Genomic DNA, 20,296 nt, shown 5'->3' on the forward strand with positions numbered 1-20,296 from the left:
TGCTTCCAAACCGTGTGTGCGATGTGGGATTTAGAGAATGCTCAGTGCTAATGACAAGCACCACCATGCCACACAGTTTTAAGGCCTCTTGCAGCTCATTTTTGTGATTAGAGATAAGGATTTACAAGTTGGCAAATTAAATTATGTTTTTGTTCTTTGGTTGTACTTGGAGACTGTTAATGCTTTGCTTTATGAATTAAATAACGTTATCAATTGATCACAGTTAAACACTGTAAAAGATTGTAATTATTCAGTTGGATGAAAGAGAAAAGACTACATTCAGTTTAGTTTTTACAACAGTTAATCACCAGTTTCTTTTTGCGAGATCATCATATCAATGTCTGAATTCCCTATTCTTCTGTCGTTTTCCATCACACAGCTATCTGCTACCTCTACATCCCGTGCTGCTTTCTTGCATAGCCTTCGTTGGGGGATTTGGCGTCCCTTCCAGGAGCCAGCTGAGTGGAAGGGGGAAGAGATACAGCTTGTATTGCAAGGAGGTGCAAAGCCAAACCCTCATGGAGCCATGGTCTACAGCACAGAGGTGTCTGCCAAAGCTCAGAGCCCTGCACCAATCTCAGCTCCAGGCACAGCTCAGGTAATACAATGGCACAGAAGAATGCTTTTGTCGAAAGACTAAAATGTGAAGAATCCACTGAAAGGTGTTTAGACGAGGTTTTTCAGCAGCCTTCAGTACTCACGACAGTGCTTCCCTGAATTCAAAAGCTTTCACATCATCTATATTCGCACTTGGGTTTCATGCTAGGCCCCCATACAGTACCGTTCAAGGTCAGGTTCTATCATCCCTGAAGGCTCTGCTCTGAAAATCTGCATGATATTTTATAGCATGGATGTAGGCAGCTGTCTGCAAGTGACATTGTTTTGGTGACGGTATCAAAAATTTCAAAGGGTGCCCAAGTCGTCCTAATATGACTTAACTTTTCACACCTTGCAGAGGATTGCAACACTGCTTGGGTGTTTGGAAATAACTGCATGTCACTATCACGTCTTCTTTCTTCTGTCAGCTTTTTCATTTGTTTCCCTGCAGAATCTGAACTCTTCATTCTGTTTTTTGTTTTGTTTTGTTTTTTTTGTTGAAATGTCTGAAACTTCCTTCTCTCAAGGAGGTCTCAGAAGCAAAGGATATGATCAAATTTTGGCTGTCATCCAGCCTGGAAAGGAAGGCATCCAGCCCAAAGCCATCCCTGAGGACAAAACAGGAGGACGTGCCTCGCCAGAGAAGATCACCTTCATCACCTTCACAGGGTAAATATCATTATGTAATTCATAATGGCTTTTTAAGCACACATTCATTGGAAAGCTCATACAAAGACTTTTCCTCCACAAAAAGACATAAAAGGCTATTCACTGCTTACATCTATAATTTTTTAAAATGGAAAGCGTGTAGTCTGATTTCTGTGCATGCGTGTGTTTTTAGGTTGGGTGCACTTCAATAGTGCAACAGCACCTGTTTGCAATCAGCCAAACTTTGAAGCAACAGGCATCGAACTAGCCTGTCTTGTGCACATGTTATCTCAATAGGGCCACCTGCTCTACGTGATCAATACACTTTATGATTGGAGTCTGGGGGGAATAAAGGATACACCTCAAGGGATAAATGAAGATGTTGGCTGTCCATTAGGGCCTCTTTGATATTAAACCTGCATTACTTTGCAAAATCATCTTACATCTGCTCTCAGAGTGGAAATTCCATGTCCTTTGATTTTTGTTTTGTTTGTTTGTTTCTCTCTTCACCATATGAGTTTTTTTAATTGATCTTAGTCTAGCCGCTCACCCAGGACCAGTTTGTTTTGGGAGGCCCTACAAGGAATCCATTGCCCCAGACTACGTAGCTCATAAGATCATGTGGACAAACAAAGCCCTTCACAAAAATAAGGTGGCAGTTCACGGACTGGGAAATTAAATTTAATAAATATAGTGACTCAAAATAACTGCTCAAATAAGCGCCCAGAGGCATTTCAGGATGATTGCTTCTACAAGAACTTATATTGCATATTACCAAAATATTGTTGGTGGTTTGTAATATTGTTAAAGCTGCTGAATGTGGTGAAACTGTTTAATGTTTAAACTGGAATTATTCTTTAATATTTTGCAGTAGGACACATTTCACAGTTCAAAAACAAGCTCCACAACTATCAAGTGAAAACATATGACTGATGATTGATTTTAATGAAAGCCTGTGTTTTGACAGTGCACACTGTCTTTGTGCTTTTTCAGCAACTCAATTTCTGCAGACATTCAAAAAGTAGATGTGATGGATATCGGGGTAAAGAATATCAAAGTGGGGCTAAAAAACATATTCATGATTCATAATAAGCAATAAGTACTCTTACTGTGGGACTCTCTTTGTTGAGGTTCTTGTGGTAAAGCTTTGAAAAACATTTTTCCAGCAATAACATATCAGCCATGCATATTGGCTCCTTCTTTGCTTTCTGTAAGCATTACGATGAAGAGTGTAAAATTAAGGCTGAACCGTGCCCCTTATTTGTCACATTGGTAGGGGGTTATCAGTGGATGCTGTTGGATTTCTCCAGCAGAAGCTTCTTCTTCTTTTTTTTTAATCTTTCCCAATTAAGCACGGATGTTCTACGATACTCTAAAAATAACTGCTGAACCCTGAGCTGTGGAGGCCTCCCACTGAAACAAAGTTCTGATTAAATATTCCACATCCTGCATGCAGCCAAAGATAAATGATGTGCCACCGCCTGCATCTCTTATCGAAACGCAAACTGCTGATTTGCTCTGTGTCTGCCAGTGAATTGATTAAAAAAGTGTAGTAAACACTGCATACAGCCACTCAATCCCGGTGACAGCAGAAAAAACTTGAGTGGACCCAGGCTGTATGCTCGATGATTTACCTTCCTAATGATGCTGTTAACTTTTGAGACTAGAATGCGGTTGATCAGGGGTCTACTTCATCGGTGTGTAGAGAAAGCTTCTGGCAGCGCGCATTGTCAGTAATGACATTTTAATCAGTGTTCACGCGTCTTCAGAGGGTTGCCCAAGAAGCTTGAATGATTTGGGCTGGTGTTCAGAGGAGAATGAGACCATGAATCACTGCCATTCTTTGATTTAGGCAACTTGATCATCCTCAACTTTGTTTTTTTTCCAAGACTGCATTTGCATGGATTTAAACACATGCCAGAAAGGATGCTTTAAACTGCAGATAGCTTATTTAAATGCACGCTCCATCTGAAATTCGCTGTTATGATCATTGATGCATTCATCTCAGAAAGAACCCGATCTCAGAATGCTTCTTTAACTCATACGGTACATGCTGACTTTGCATTACAATGTTGGAAATTCTGAAGTCCGTACGCTTTTATTAATCTATAATTTAGTCGCTGAATCCCTTGTTGATACTGATGAGCTAAGAAGAAGATCAGGGAGCATATCTGGCTGGTTAGACGCAGATGTTCTTAAATTAATTTTAATGGACCGTCGTCCTTACGTAGCTGTATAACTTTACTGCTCGTAAAGGTGTCTGAATTCACCAGCCGCACATGTGGTAGTTCACTCATCTGTCAAGAAGGCCTCTGAGGGATCACAAATAAATGGCTAATTACACATTAGTCCAGCTAATGAGGTGATACACACTCTCCGTGGGCTCGAGAAGTAAAAACAGTGAGAAAGCCCTAAAAACAAAATGGCTGCCGGGGGGGTGGGTGGTGGGGGGGCATGCCAGAGCACATTTGTGAAAGAGAGCCAGCCAGTGCAGCACCATGTCCACTCTATGTGCACGTAGTCCGAACAGATGGGAGCTACACTAAGACACCCCAGGCAAACCAAAGCAATTTCCAAAAGGCCAGTCAAGCCCAGCACGGAGAGCGAGACAGAGTGAGAGAGAGGGAGGACAAAGGGATGCTAGAGAACCTTTCATTTCAGTATTACCATGGCTACGAACCAAAATCTCAGGAAGCATTGTCAGACTTTAAAGTCAGTGTGAAATTTAAATCCAACTCACCTCCTTATCTGTGTGAAATTGGATAGATTTGTTAGGTCTGTAAATAGTTAGGTATTCCAGTGCTCTGCGCGGTTATATACTCCACTGTGCGCTGCACTGAGTAAACATTATCACAGTGTATTTTTTTATACCTCAAGATGTCAGCTCACCGCAAATCCAATCATCAGGAAAGCAATTACAAAGGTGGCATTTTGCAGTCAACTTCTATTCCCTCTCACAAGCTAATATTCCACTGAATGTCTAACCAAACTATAAAATGAACTGTGCTACCAGGTGCAGAAAGCATGTGGAAGATATTACAATGTTGTTAATTAAGCTTGTTAAACAATGAACTGGAGCTGTTAGCACATTTCCAGATGAATACATACAAATGAAGACTTCAGCATGAATACGTCGCAGAAGTTGAAGGCTTTTACAGATGTGTACGTTTCTAGGTCGAATGCCTTTATCTTCTTTCTTGTGCGTTTGTTTTTTCTGTTTTTTAGGTCGGAAACGCATTCCCACTTCTCCTCCAGAATCTCCTCAAGGCCCCGGGGTAAGACACCTTCTCACCTATTGAATTTTACAGGTGACCTATAACACCGGCCAGCCAAGAAAGCTTCTCTCTAAAGTTCCAAGTTAATACTTAAAACAAGTAAACCCTTTTTAAAGCTGTCTTTTATACTCATACTTATTTCAAAAGGAACCTGTGTCAGTAGGTCCACACAGACTCTTTTACACAAACAACTAGTCAAAAGGTCAGTCCATTACCTGGTCCAGTCATCTGTCATTTATTTACCTGCACTAATGTTTGCAGGAACTTTGCTCTGTCTCAACTCTTTACTGAGAAAAATATCTCACCCTTTAGCTGTTAACTGTACAAATTCCTCCAGCAGGAACATTTCAATTCTTTGGAAGCAGTCCTCTTGAAATGATATATTTAGAATAGCTTTAGCAGGGTCATGTGGGTTCTATGATAAAAGTGCAATTTTTCATGTTGTATTCTATTATGGTGCACTGTTGAATGCTTGGAAATATTACAGCAGCAGAGGGGAGGGCACACAGGCTGTGTGGTTTACACAAACAATGGGGTTTTCTTCCTGTGACCCTGGCAATAAAACTTTTGTGTTTTATTCTGCTGTTACCTGAGTGAAGCAAGAAAAAATCAAACGCAGTGTCTGCACTTTTTGAAAGGAAATGTTATGAATGCATTTTGGTTAAAAGCTGACCTGGATAGATTCCCGCCTGGATCAGAAAGCTCCTCTAGCTGCCCCTTGTACATGGACACAGCTCCCCTTACATGCTCTTTAGACAGGGATCATTAATCTTGAGAGACCCACACTTAGGTTTTGTCTGGTTTGTCGACACAGATTGCAGGTCAGGTCTATAAATTTAAAAAGAAAAAAAGAAAGTCAAGACAAATTCATTATCTGACCCAGATCTCTCAACAACAGTGGAACTGGGAGACATAATTAAAGAAAGGCACGGGGCCTCTCGCAAACACCCCCCTCTCAATTCCCATCCTGTCACAGAGTGACACTTTGTTTGTAGTCGCACTCACAGCACCCTTCATTAATGTGGAAGGTATGAATACAGTGGCAGCGTTGCCTTCTTTTCTCTAAGAAGAACATCACAACATGGCTTAGGTGTGCAAAGTGACGTCTGGACAAACCAAAAAATTTCTAGAGAAATGCCCTTTGGACACACAAGGCCAAAATGGAGATATTTGGCTATAGTGCACAGTGCCACATTTGGTGAAAACCAAAATTGTAATGCTAACTGTCAAGCTTGGTGGCAGAGGGGTGATGATTTGGGCAGTCCAGAGAGCTGTGCATAAACGAATACCTCCAAACCTCAATGAAAAGAAGTTCATAATAATGTGAGAGAGTCATACATAGAACGATTGCTTCAAAATAGAACAGAAAGTAACAGGACACTTAAGTCAAAAATTTGAAGATGTAGAGAGTGCCCAGTCAGAATGGTACCAATCACTAGTGAATATGGTTTGTTTAAGGGTAAAATGTAAGCCATCCTCAGCATGAAAACAGCAAATACAAAGACGAGGTGAGGTTCAAACATCAATGAACAAAGAGGACTTATATATAAATATTAAATAATGCTAAAAAATGATAGAGTTATACTGTATGTCCTCAAGAACAATTAAAATGTTAATATGCTGGAGAAAAATTAATAATAAATGTAATTATAAGCAGCGATCAATACAATGTTATTGATTATACTGTGTTATTATGACAAATGTAGTTTAGCTTAGAGCTCAAATGAATACGTTTTACCCTTTAATAAGCATTAAGAAGTATACTCAATCGTGAGTGCCGGCATTCTGTTTGTAGCATCATCCCTCAGCCTAAGTGAGAAGTGTCAGTGGAGACTGGGAGTTGTGATGGATGGTGCTCTCTCTCAGGATGAGGCCAGTGACACAGAGCGGAGGAAGAGGAGGAGGAGAGACATCAGCTCTGTTTCAGTGTTGGCTCTCTGGGCCAAAATGAGTCTGTATTGTCGACTCATTTTAAATTGAACCAGCTGGGAGCTGTGGGATCATCGCAGCCTTGAACTCTAGAAATCGACCCTCATTTTGATTAAACAGCAAGGGCGGTGGAAACCTACAGAGGGCAGCTCCCAGAGGTTGGGAAGAGACAATTCTGGTCATACTGGGCAGTTCTTTGGGGACGACATTAAAAGGAGGTTGTGCTTAAATTAATCTACCATTTTATATATAGCTCATGAGTCTTATCAAATCAAATTCCCAAAACATTCGGCCCCGAATTATTCTGAAAAAATAAAAATAAAAAATTTGCTGACATTTCTGCATATTTCCACTGCAAATTAGGACACTCTCATATCCTATTTTTCAAGGATTAAGGGTTAAAGTTCAACTGCATTTTCCCAAAAGGAGCAATTAACTTTGCTTCAGAGGAGGAACGCAAATCATAAGACAGAAAAACACAGCCCAATTTTAATAAGCTGCTGATGTAAATTTTGGAGAAAAACAATCTGTGACCACAAGTGGCCATTACAGCACACTGAATTAATGGACAAACCTCATTCTAGGTTTAAAAAGATGATTTTTCATTTTTAAATGCCTTTCAATGAGTTAAAACAAAAACACTCCAAAAACAACAAGAGCAACGGCAAACATATGTCTTTAGGCTAGACAGATAACCTAAATGCAGAACTGTGAAAACAGGTAGGGTGTGGAAACAAGGAATCATCTATTTACAAGCTTAATAAGAATTCAGATTGTTTACCGAGTGTCTTTATAACAGAGGAAACCAAGAGAGCCAGGGGGAAAGGTTCAAAGTGGCAGCTTGTGGATTGACCAGAGGAGACGAGTTTAGTGAAGCCAGGAAGATTAATCTGTGGAACCAGGAGATCAGTGCAGCTCCAGAGCAGAGGTGGATAAGTGGCTGGAGTTTGGCAGTAACTGGAAATTTTTGTCTGTGGACAAAAATGAAAGTGGGTAAGAAGTTTAGCAAACAGATCGGTGCACAGGAATGGCTTGACCTTGAATAACTGGGTAGAGGAGTCTAGGATCTGGTGATGTGGTGAAATGAGAACTGAGACAGTGTTTACGGTGTTATTTAAGTGACCTCCTGGCTGGGAGGTAGTCAAAAGTAGAGGGTATAACAGTTTGACAAAGCTAACTAGAGGCTTAAGTGTCAGATATTTTGAGATGGTGTCGACCAAAACAAATGCAAATGTATTTTTTAAATATTATTCTGATATTTTATAGTATCACGCCACATAAATGAGCCTCACTCCTGATTATGTAGATAGGCAATTATTTGCCACCATATCAACCATCGTTGTGTTTTTTTTTTTTTTGTTCTTTCACCTCTGAGTGGTCAAAAAGCATAAACCAAGGCAGCTTTAAGTAAATGGTAAATATTTAGCACATTCACATATACTCCTCGGCGAACAATGGTGAAAGGCAGCAGTCATTAGTGCCTTAGATGCTCAGTAGATATCTGGTGGCCATCCAGGATCTTTCTGAAAAAAGAAGAAACAGAAAACAGCGTGTGAATCAGTGCCACTGCTGTTGGCAGCCACCCTACATTTCATCAAAACTCTGTTAGCTGATGCAAAATTCACAAATACAGTCTATCATTCTCCCTGTCTGTTTTCCTCACTTTCTTTTAAACATGTATGGAAAAAAGTGCTTGTTCAGTCTTATGATGATATTTTTCCCTGTTCAACAAAATTTTCCTTTTCTCTTCAACATGGCTGTCAGGTGCTGATTAATCAGTGGCATCCTTCTCTGAGATGGCTCTGTAAACAAGCTGCATGCTTTAGCTCTGTGCGCCGGCATTGTGGGATCTGACAACTTTCTCTTGCTTGCATAAATTATTGATCTTTGATGCTCTCTCTTTGCCGCGGTGCAGAATGCTAAAGATCCTGTGGTATTTATAGCCAGCATTTGGAAGAGCAGCTGAGTTTGTTTGCCTCTGTTGATGATTTCTCTCATCAGGCTGCGGCCGTGTTTCAGGGTCGTGCTTGTGTTCTGTTGACCCAGGTGGTCTTGTAGTCTGGGGGCCAAAGGTGAGACCGTGTTTCAGTTTGTTGCTGGCAGTGGGCTTGTTCGACAGCAGGCACTTGCTCAGTCGGACCTAACTTTTGCAGCCCTCCTTTGCAAAGTGTTGTTTGTGTCTCGTTCTTATATCAATTAAAACAATACTCAGGGTTTCTCTGCTACATTTTATTGTATGACTTTTGAAAATCTAATTATTATTGTGTACTTGAAACTCAATTTCATGCTTTGATGGAAGTCACAAGTATACAGCTACTTTGTAGGTATGCCTGAACTTCAAATTGAACATCAGAAAGGGGAAGAAAGGTGATTTAATTGGCTTTGACTTTGGCATGGTTGTTGGTGCCAGACAGGTTGGCCCTAGTATTTCAGGAGCTGCTGATATACTGGGATTTCCCCACACAACCACCTTAGGGTTTTTCAGAGAATGGTCCAAAAAGAGCAACTGTCCAGCAACCAGTAGCTTTCTGGGTGAAAATGTCTTGTTGATGTCAGAGGTCAGAGGAAAACGACCAAATGGCTTCAATAAAGGAAGGCAACAATAGTAATAATAATAATAATAATAACTTTATTTATAAAGCGCTTTCAAACAAAGTGCTGTACAACTATTTGAAACTAAAGAGATAAATAAAATAATAAAAGCGATACATAGCAATACAAGTAAAAAACAGTAAAAATTTAAAAACTAAAAGCCATAGAATTAAGACATGTAAGATAGGGTGAACAAATGTCTCTTCAACTTTTGTTGTTCAAGTTTTGAAAACCTCCACAGAGCATGCCTGCCTAATATCTTGAGGGAGGTTGTTCCACAGAAACGGGGCATGAAAAGAAAAAGCATGCTCTCCAATTGTCTTTTTTCTGGCTCTAGGAACCTTTAGAAGGCCAGAGTCCTGAGATCGTAGAGCACGGGATGGAACATAAAGGTGTAAAAGGTCGGAGAGGTGTGAAGGTGCCAATCCGTTTAAAGCCTTGTTGGTGAGCAGCAGGACCTTAAAATCTTCTCGAACCTGACAAGGTAGCCAATGAAGAGATCTCAGTACAGGGGTAATGTGCTCAAATTTCCCAGTTCTTGTTAAAATGCGAGCAGCTGCATTTTGCACCATCTGTAAACCTCTAAAACTATTCTTTGGTAGCCCAGATAGAAGAGCATTACAATAATCAATACGTGAAGACACAAATGCATGGACAAGAACCTCTGCAGTGTCGCTTGACAAAACTTGTCTGGTTCTGGCTTTGTTCCTCAAATGATAAAAGGCGGTCTTTGTTATCTCTTTTACATGAGACTCGAAGGAGAGCACCATGTCGAACCACACGCCCCAGTTTTTTACCTTGTCCCTGCAATTTATGACACTATCATCAATTTTCAAGATGAAATTTTGGGACAAGTGCTGAAATTTTTGTGGCTCAAAACAACCATTCGTAACAAACAAGGTATACAAACGAGCATCTCTGAAGGCACAACACATCGCACCTTGAAGCAGACAGGCTAAATCAGCAGAAAACTCCACTGGGTGCCACTCCTGTCAGTTAAGAACTCAGAACCGAGGCCTAAGTTTGCACAAACTCACCAAATTTGGACGATAGAAGACTGGAAAAACTCTGCCTGGTTTGAGGAGTCTGAATTTCTGCTGCAACATTCAAGTGATCTGGCATGAAAACATGAAAGTGGAGGATATTTTCTTGCACACTTTGGGCCATTTAGTGCAAAAGCAGCACTGTTCAAACACCACAACCTACCTGTGGTGGACATCCTTTTATTCGTGCAGCCAACCAATCTGTAGTAACTGTGTGATGCTATCGTGTCAGTATGGACCAAACTCTGAGGAATGTTTCCAGCACCTTGTTGAACCTGTGCCATGAAGAACCTGGTACTAGGAAGATGTATCTAATGCAGTGTCCGGTGATTGTACATTATTGATTTAAGCTTAACTTGTTTTCTAATAAATTACAATTGATTTCTGTTGGTGCTGGTGTTGTACACTATCTACAATATGCAGGTTATAGCTTACTACTTTTCTTTAGGGGATCATGTGTACTTCATTATTCAGCATAAGTCTTTATTTCTTTTTTTGAAATAATCTTTAAGTTTAAATCTCAGATAATTGTGTTATTGCACATGTATGTCACACATATGGCATGACGATGTGGAAAATCTGACTGGGAAATATAGAGTTGCATTTAGGGGATGGCACATTATTTGGAGCTCCTTAAAGAAGGAGCCTGAAGATTTTCCTGCTTTGAGGCTTTGAATTTGTGGGACTGGCAAGAACTGTAGCAAATACTGCGTGGGATCAGTATTTGTTAACAGTTAATATTATCTTGGAGAAGTGTGTCATGTTTGGTCTAGTTAAAACAGCAGAAGACGTGTTTTTAAGCCAACTAATATATATATAAAATCCTGCTTTGGTGGTATTGAGCTGAAGCCCCAAGAATGACAGCCAGTAAGAGAGCATAAGTCTGTACAAACCAAATGCTCGTGGCACCAGAATGCTTAAAATAATATAATCCATAACAACATTAAAATTCTGCACTGTGTGCTGTGCCTTTCCAGACAAGATAAGTGTAGTATACAGATTGACTGTTAAAGGGGCAGTTCACCCAAAAATCTAATTCACATATGTTTTTCCTCTGTGGCCTGTAATGCTGTTTCATGCATTCATCTAGTTTTTTTGTTTGAGCTACCCAAAGCTCAGAATCTCTTTTGGATTTAAAAAACTCAACTCGGCAACAATGTCTTTTTTCCAGAAATCATGACCCAGTTACTCCAGAAAATCCACAAACCTTTTATGTAGCAACTATTTTCATTCTCCAGTCAGAATCTTGCAAACAAAAGAAGCACCCAGATAGCTGAGGGACTCCATTAAGAGTTACTTCTTGTACATGTCATGAGCATGTCATGGCTACATGGGTTTTTGTTTTTTCTTGTGTCATGTACACAACCCCCATCCGTTTTCCTTTTATCCAATTCAGGGTCACAGGGGGACCCTGGCAGTCATAGGGTGAGATGTGACAGCCTGTCTATGATGGGGCCCAACACACACACACAGAGAATATTGAATCACCAGTTAGCTGGTACCCGGAGAGAGCCCTGCCTGGGTGAACATGCAAGCTCCACGCACCCTGTGAATTCGAACCCACGACTTCCTGGCTGTGAGGGAGCAGTTCTAAACTCTGCACTGTCCTCCCACCCACACCCATTTTTTTTAAATTTCACACCAAAATAATTTACTGTAGATGGAAGATGAAGATATGTGAATCTAATTATGAGATGTTCTGTCCATTTGAGCTCTAAATGAGACTGAATTTTGTATATATTTGGCAGCTATTTTTCTAATCATATTTAACATTCTTAACACAGTCTTAACAAGCTGGCAGTTTACATGCTCTCTGCACGCCAGTTTATTTGACTATTTTTACTTGTTCAGCCTAGATAAAAATAGCAAAGATTGTTGGTACAAATCTGGACCACAAGTTTAGACCCATATGTATACAGTCCCAGTATTGATCCTAAATATAATAGCCCAAAATATAATAGTCCTCAAACTGTTATGATGATCTACCCAACATAACAACACAGATACAATTAAATTCCCACACATTACGTTTAAGTTATTTCTGCTGTAAAAGAGGAATATTTTAGGAATATTTTCACAATTTTGGTATTACTACTTATATATACAGTTGTATTTAATTCAGTGGTTGTCACTATATACTATAACTTGTGTTTCTCTACTGTTACACATTAGAGATCACTTGTCTCCCAGCCACATACATTCTTACTGAACTAGTACTAGTACTAATGTTCACATTGTGACTTGCTTAGATGGTTATATGTGTGGTGCATCAGTAATATTTTCCACCTTCAGCTTTCTTGACTTCTCTGCCTGTTGTTCTCAACATTTCATCCCAGTAATCCCTGCAACATTTTCACTGGATCTCATTCTAAATCCTCCTCCCTTTAAAGCGACGCCTGACTATTATTTCCTTCCTGTGAGTCACATGGTGAGCTTGATCCCACGTCAAGGCCTCTCTCTCTGTCTCTCTCTCTCCTTTATGTGCGCGTTCTGACACTAAGAGAGCGGGCAGATAAACATTCATGAAGCTTCTTGAAGGAATGATGCTGGTTTAGCATATACAGTGGATACGTGCAAAGTTAGGTCCTTGACTCTAATGGAAATATAATCGTGACAAATGGTTGAAGAGCACACAACAAATTCTGAGCTCAACAGTCTGCAGGCCAACATTTGAGATTACAAACAGTTATAGTGTCAAAATATCTCCTTGTGTCACCGGTACACACTTTCTTTCTTTTCCTGCGAGTCCTGCAGTGACTACCATTTTCCCTGCTTCCCATCTTATTGGACCTTCTCCACCCACTTTACACACATGCTAATTCTGCCAGTAAACCTGCCACTACTGATAAAGGCTCAGTTTTTCTCCTTGCGAGTCTGTTGGAGTTTCTTTTGTCATTGTGTGCCAACTGCTACCCGTGTCTATTCCCACCTGAATTCCACCTGAATCTGCCTACCCGTACTTACTGTATCTTGCATTATTCGTCATTAAATTACTTGACTTTTTCCTTCCTGCCAGGCACATTGATTTGTAAGAGCAGAATTGGAGATTCTGTGTGTGTGAGGGAGGACAGAATCGTGAGCATCACAGATGATTTGAATATGCTGTAGGAATGATATAACTGCATTTGAGCAGGCACTAAGGAGGCTAAAGCTCAATATGAGTAAAGATTAGGTTTTGGTAGCCTATTCACCCTGTTACAGTACCCCTTGCCCTAACTGTCAAAATAAAAGCTTCGACAATAGACTGTAGTGTTATACTACCAGACAGAGATGTAAACAGACCAAACAGTGTTTGTTGTGTTGTATTAAAATTAACCATTCACTGATCTGATCTCAAATATATATGCAGGCGAAGCCTTTATAACGGAGTCATTTTGGGATTAAAGGTTATTGCAAAATAGAAAGTAGCTCCATATAACGATGGCTGTGTCAGCTTCCTGATTATTGCTGTTTCTAGGGTGATTTTATTCACCCAAGGTAGGGTGTCCTATTTATTCTATTGTCATGAATAATTATAATTATTCGCATGAATAATAAATAAAATGTTTAAATGATTTAAACCATTAAACATGAACATACATAGCTGGTGCTCATTGTAGCTTCCAAGCACAATCCCGTACTCAGAAATCTAATAAGCCTGATATGGGGTGTGTGGATTTACTGTTGTCTAATCCCACTCCATGGGGGATTAAGAAAACTAATATTGTAACAAAAACAATTTTCATAATAGACACGCTGCAAATCTGAGGATCAGTCGCATCTCAAGAATTTGGCTGTCCATCCTTCCACAGTGCCAGTCCACACTTCTATTATAACTCAGTTTCCTCACGAAAAGCAGACTGAAGCAGCACTCTGAATTTGTTTCGTGCTCAGATCTTTCGTCAGCAGCACGTATTTCCACAAGACACATATGCACGCATTCACACATACTCACATGCAGGTCCCATGAAGCTAGAATTTGAACAGATGACACACTTGGCTGTCAGGACAGACAGGCTGAGGTTAGAACATTGGCAGCCGCAGTTATGCCACGTCTAATTGCCTCTCTCCGTGTATTCTCCTGTTGTATGTGCGTGTGTGTGTGAGATCCTCTCATGCAGAGTCGTCTACGTAGTGTCTTTCACGCCTTCTGTGTGCAGACGTGATGACTCAATGTGAGATCGCATGCATGTGTGGATATGTGATAGTCCACTGGTCTTAACATTTAAGGACATTTTGACTTGATCCCAACAACCAACTGCTCATATTTTGGTTTACGCCCACACCTAATATAGTCTTTAGAAGCGAGGAAACTATGAGACTTTGCACAATTCAAAATGTGTCAAACCACTTTGTTTGAAAATCTTCCATTTTTGCTCTGTTTAGGTGTCATTTCAGTTGATTCCAATTAAACTATGTCCCATATGTTCCATCAGTGCCACTTTCCTAGACAGATGGCAGTATTTAAAACTTAAAAAAAAAAACCCAACATATATCTGGTTCTATATGCCAGCTCTTTTTTAATTAACAACAAAAATATTTCAACCCTGATTAATTTGATGGCAGTCTTAGTTACTGCGGTGGCAAAAAGTGTGGTTTAATGCCTCCCTTGGCAGCAGTCGGTCCTCGAGAAGCTCTGTCGTCAGAAATACACAAAAGAGCAACTGGTGTTTAGTCCTCAATCAAACAAACACACACTGTTTCAATAAACAAATCTGCCTTTTCCCATCATGGCGTGAGAAATTGATTTCTTTTGATTTCACGCCGCACTCAGCAAGCACATAACAGGGTACATTAAAGTTGGTTATCTTGCTGAGAAGTTGGAGGTGTGCAGCCTGTCACCTGCAGCTCTTTATCAACAGCACAGTTGTTGTTTGTTCTTGTTCCATTACTTTTACAGTGGTGACAAATATCTTGTTTCCTATGGCATCTTCACAGAAGACGTCTAAGCTGTGGTTGTTTTTTCATATCTTTGATATGTTGAGGAGAACACATGGTAAGCTAACTGGAATCTAGCGCACCCAGGTTTTTCCAAATACAGGCTTTTCAAATTCCTGTGAAACCTAGTGTGTCTGAAAGCAGGAGCTTCTTGTGAGCAAAATAAGTTTTGCGTAGCAACAGGTTTCAAATAAGTGTTGCGATTTAACTAGGACACCAACACATTTTCAAGGGAGAAACAGGATCAGGTATTCTTAGTGTGATTTTTTTTAATTTTTTTTGTGGTTTTCTATCTATCTAGTCTGTCTTTTAAAAAGTGGATACTTTTCATGCAGAAGTGGGAGAAAGCTCTGTCTCTTCAGCATCAGGTCATCTGTCAAACATTGTTCAAACCGGCAGACCTTGATTTCTAAATGTGATCTTCCGAGAGAGATCAGACACTCTATTTCAGAATTGATATTGAGGAAATCTGATTTATGGGGGGGGCATCTATTTTTCCAACTAAAATAGTTCTGTCTTTGGTTTGTTCACTCAGTATTATGCTCAAGATCACATTGCTTCATTGAATGTATGGAAACATGTAATGAGTTTGATTAGCTGCGTGATTATGGCTAAAAATGATCTTTTAATTGTAACGTTGCACATAAATTTTCTAAATTAATCCATTTTAATTAATCTTTGCAGAAAAATAAGGCCTTTATTTACCTGGCCTAAATCTTTTAGAAACTAAATTAAAAAAAAACCCCATTTGACTCCATTCATTGTACCTGCCTGTTGGAAGTAAATATAACTCACCAGCTGTGAGATCCCTCTCTATTTCCCCTGTTACATTTTGCATACAGCGCAGATTTTGCCACTTTAGAAAGATAATTGCTCGAGGGGATAACATATCTTTTGTGGAGTATGTTGACCATTTTCCTGACACCTTTGTTACTCACTGTGTTTATTGGTCTCATGTGTGGCCACATGGAATGTGATTGGTTGGTGTTTGTGAGGTGGATGGATATACTGATGTGCTGCACGGACTCGCTTTCATGGATGTCTGAGTCTGCCTTGGTGCATTTATTACACTACAGTTTGTGATGTTTTTTAGGTGGTTTAATCAGTTAGTTGTGTTGCTTTGCAGGCACAGACACACAACTTTACAGCACTTTTTGTATATGGTTTGTTCTTTTATTAACATCACTTGCCCTAAATCTGAAGTTTTTCCAAACAGTGAATCCGCTTCGAGGGACAAGCTCTTAGTCTTCTGCTGTGCCAGGCATTTACATTTTGTTGTATCTCCGTCTTTTAATGTTTAATGTTTTACTCGTCCAGACTAGTCCAGGATACTTCCGGCTGTGATGGGCGCTGATGTTAGGAGTGCTTGATTTGCTTTTGCCTTTTTCTGCTGGTGGAGCAGAAACTCTCATGTTTGTTTAATTGTACCAAGCCAAAATCATGATCAAGATCAAGATTTGATTAGTTGTGCAGGGTGAAGTGTAATGTTTTTCCAACATTAAAGCTACTTTATATCATTTTAATAGATTTTTGCCTTTATGGGTTTTTTTTGTATTTCTCTATTTAGCCAATATGTGGACATTCAATAAAATTGTGTGGTTGCATCTGTTCACTTATATACTTGTTGCTTGGACACATAGCTAGAATTCTGGGCTGTGTCTCTGTGTATCTTCAGCACGCAGCTACAGTGTAGCCACACATCTATGAAGTGAATACTAGCTATAACCAGCAGTTTGTGAAGAAGTACCCTGTGTCACAGAGGCATATCAGAACTTGCTATGTGATGTCTTCCTTGTTTTTTTTTCTTGTTGAGGATAAGATTTGAAGAGAGCAGGGATGTCTGTTGTAGTTTATTTTAAGCCCCATTTGCAGTGTACTTAGAAAAATACCAAAGTGTGTTAGGCCAACAAAGCTGTGGGTGAGTTAGCAATTCTTCTTTTATTGCTCAGTAAAGTTCATTGCAGTATCTTTATTGCCATCTAGAGAGCCATTTGTTTTGAGTGTAGCAGATTCAGTAGGGGTCACAAGTGAACTGAAAGGCCCATTATTAAGGAATACTGGCAGCATAAGCAGTTCATTGACAGATTGTTTTTACCATTATAGCCTTTTCTCTCTTACTTATCAAGATGACTTCCAAAGCTGAAAAAATATTCTGTAAAGCTCTGTCGAAGATTGAGCGAATAAGCAACGCAGCACTGATCCTACTAATCTTGGCTGGCAGAGTTATTACACTTGTATATTTTCTAACTAGTTTTTATTTTTATTTCGTTTTGACCTTTTGTTTTTTTAATACAGTTTAGTTTGAGTTAGTTCCCAGAGTGGATTTTCTTATTTAAGTTTACTTTTTTATTATTTGGAAATGTTTAGTTTTAGTTTAGTTTTTATTAGTTTCACTGTTAGTTTTTGTCTTCTTATTTATTATTGTATGGAGGATGTGACAGAGGCAATAGTTACGAAAATTAGTGCATATTTTACAATAACAACACATAACTTTATGAAAGCAGTTGACGGATCCAGAGTGTCAATAAACATGTGTATCTATCATATAGTTTATTTAGTATATAGTAATAAATTTATTTAAGTTCTAAAACAACTAAACTAAAACAAAATAATTTCACTAAGTTTTAATTTCTCGAATGCTTTCACATAATAACCTATGATAACCTTGACATGCAGGATTCAGTGTGCTAAGTGTCTCCAGTTTGGTTGTGGTAATCACGAGCCTGGTAGTAAGTTATTTACTAATTTCACTAAGTTTTAATTTCTCGAATGCTTTCACATAATAACCTATGATAACCTTGACATGCAGGATTCAGTGTGCTAAGTGTCTCCAGTTTGGTTGTGGTAATCACGAGCCTGGTAGTAAGTTATTTACGCCACTGGCTTAAATCACAAATTCAACACACTATAAATTATTTAAAGGAGCAATAACATCACTTTTGGAAACTGGTTTCCCCAAATGTTTGATATAAATTTCTAATTTAAACTGGATCTGATATTTTTTTTAACTTTGAAATGTTCTTTACCTGTATTAGGAAAAAAGTTAACATTAATTGTCTAACTTTCAAAAAACAAAAATATCCAAAGCAGGCATCAGGCATAACATCTTTAGATATTTCCTTATATATTACGACCTGGTCTTTGCCTTTTTATTGATCTGAAGAAAGAGGAGGCGTAATCATAAGAATGATAAAGTGGTGTTTTCTCAGAGAGAACTTTTACTTTAATGACTCATCCAAACATTACACAGTTTACAAAAACTGTATGAAATAGATTCATAGTTTATTTACACACGTTGTCACTGTCTCAGACAAACAGAGAAACCACTTAATACTCTATAAAAGCAAACAATGGTTAAAATCTATAATCTTTTTAAAATTTCATGTATATAGCTGACATTCACTAGTACAGCCCTCAACACGGAACACAATTAGAAACATTTATTGATTATTGATAGAGTACAATGACTGCATGGTAAGCAGTGATCGAAGCCTGAGACTAAGTTTTGTGGAAGGACTCAGTGAGGACTGCTGTTTGCTCCAGAGCTGGGCAGATCTGAGGGGGGACTGAGAAAGATGAAGGAAGGGTAGGGCACATAATCAAGTACAAGCAGGCATGTACACAGGGCATTTAGTGTATAGACGTACAGTCTGAAGGGGGGTGTATGAGGTCCCTTTTAACCCGTTAACCTGGTAACTGCTTCTGAAGTCAAGATAAGTTATGTCCAACTGGATAACCGTACGTTATTATTCACACTTTAGCGCCATAACCTCTTTAAAAACTTTGTGACAAGTTGTATTGTTGGCTTAAGCAAGAGCGTCCATTAGAGGAGAGCGCTACATTAAATTTTGTTTTGCAACTTTTGGATAAAACAGTTTGTTTTGTTTTTTTAGTTACTGGGAATGTGGAAATCTTAAAGCATCGGAGAGTGCAGTACATTTTAAATTTAATTTGAAAATGTTGCTCAGGTTTGCAGTCAATGAGCTGTGGGAGAATGAATGTGGCAGCACAGAATTTTCATACACTGATGAAATGTTTTCTCTCCTTCTGGGGTTGCTGATTGTGTGTTCTCGAGTTAGAAACTACTATTGTTTCATTTCTTTTGAGGGTATTTCATTGTGTACACGCTTTTATTTGTCAGGTTTTGATTTACTATCTTTTGTTGTTATCTGCATGTCATTAGGAGCCTATGCACAGGGACTATGCATGAGAATGAGCTTTTAGCTATATTTGGTATAATGCATGTATTCTGCATTTTCCCTGCTAAATAAATAAATAAAGCATTGCCTTTTTCTCAAAGACAATAGAGGATTTGGATAAGTTTTAGTAATCATTTCACAGTAGCAAACAAAAAGACTTTTACCCAAAAGGTAGATAAACAAACTTGGATAAAATATCTCTTCACAATCCGATGCAATAACCTGTCACCGGTCTAGGGCACAATGGTGCAGATTTGAATGTGACGGTAATTTGGGGGCCATTTAATTAGATGTATTCATTCTGATCAGAGTGTATTATTATGAAAAGACTAAAATAAGACAAAGGGTCAACATAACTGGGCAGAAAGAAACATTTTTTTTAGAAGGAGCTCAGAGAATAACAGCTTCTCTTTTGCTTAGAGATATAAACAGTATCATTTGGCCATCTGATCAAGATGCTACCTGAGTGTCTCCCTGTGGAGGCCCATCTCTGAGGAAACCTTTAGGCAGACTTAGTCGCTGCAGTATAAAATATCCCGTGGAGCGTGGGAATGCCTCGGGATACCCCAGGATTAGCTGTGGGGAAAACCGAAGATTAGAGCAATTCACATGTGAAATGTATTTCATACTTAATATTATGGTGATTGGGCAGACACGTCTACAGCTCTGAAGTGTCCATATAAGTGCAATTCTACAGCACTTATTCCATCATTGTTAAATAACAAAGTTGTGTTATACACGCCACTCCCCTGCGTTTGAATTTTACTCCTTCGTTGACATTCCTCACTGGTGTTCAGGTGATATCAGTAATACACTGATATCAAAAGAACAATTTAAAAATAAAAGTACTTTTACATTAAGGGCAGTTAATTCCAGTGGGAAAGAGATTTCAAAGCATAAATAAATATGACAAATTTCTTAGAAAGCAAGTAAAGGTGAGGAGAGTTTTATTATTTTGACTCTGCATTTACAACAGCTTCAAACAGAAATTAAAATGGGAAAATATAAGAAAGAAAATGCTATTATAACAGAGAAAATTCAGAATAAACACTTTATATTTGTGTATTGATGGATGTCCGAAATGTACACCATCCAG

At 39.0% G+C, this 20,296-nt stretch overlaps 1 protein-coding gene across 2 annotated transcripts in view; it reads left to right on the top strand.

Annotated features, from left to right (window-relative positions):
- LOC134617980 (nephrocystin-4-like) overlaps window positions 1-20,296 on the top strand; it is a 178,562-nt gene that overhangs the window by 86,993 nt on the left and 71,273 nt on the right. The window contains exons 9-11 of one of the 2 annotated variants that reach the window (XM_063463095.1): window positions 380-598; window positions 1,128-1,266; window positions 4,471-4,520. In XM_063463095.1, the coding sequence (XP_063319165.1) occupies window positions 380-598; window positions 1,128-1,266; window positions 4,471-4,520 (408 nt within the window). Of the gene's footprint in view, window positions 1-379; window positions 599-1,124; window positions 1,267-4,470; window positions 4,521-20,296 lie in introns of both variants that reach the window. The other variant, XM_063463094.1, reaches the window with a different exon arrangement.

Source organism: Pelmatolapia mariae, linkage group LG20, assembly GCF_036321145.2.
Source record: "Pelmatolapia mariae isolate MD_Pm_ZW linkage group LG20, Pm_UMD_F_2, whole genome shotgun sequence".
NCBI lineage: Eukaryota > Metazoa > Chordata > Actinopteri > Cichliformes > Cichlidae > Pelmatolapia > Pelmatolapia mariae.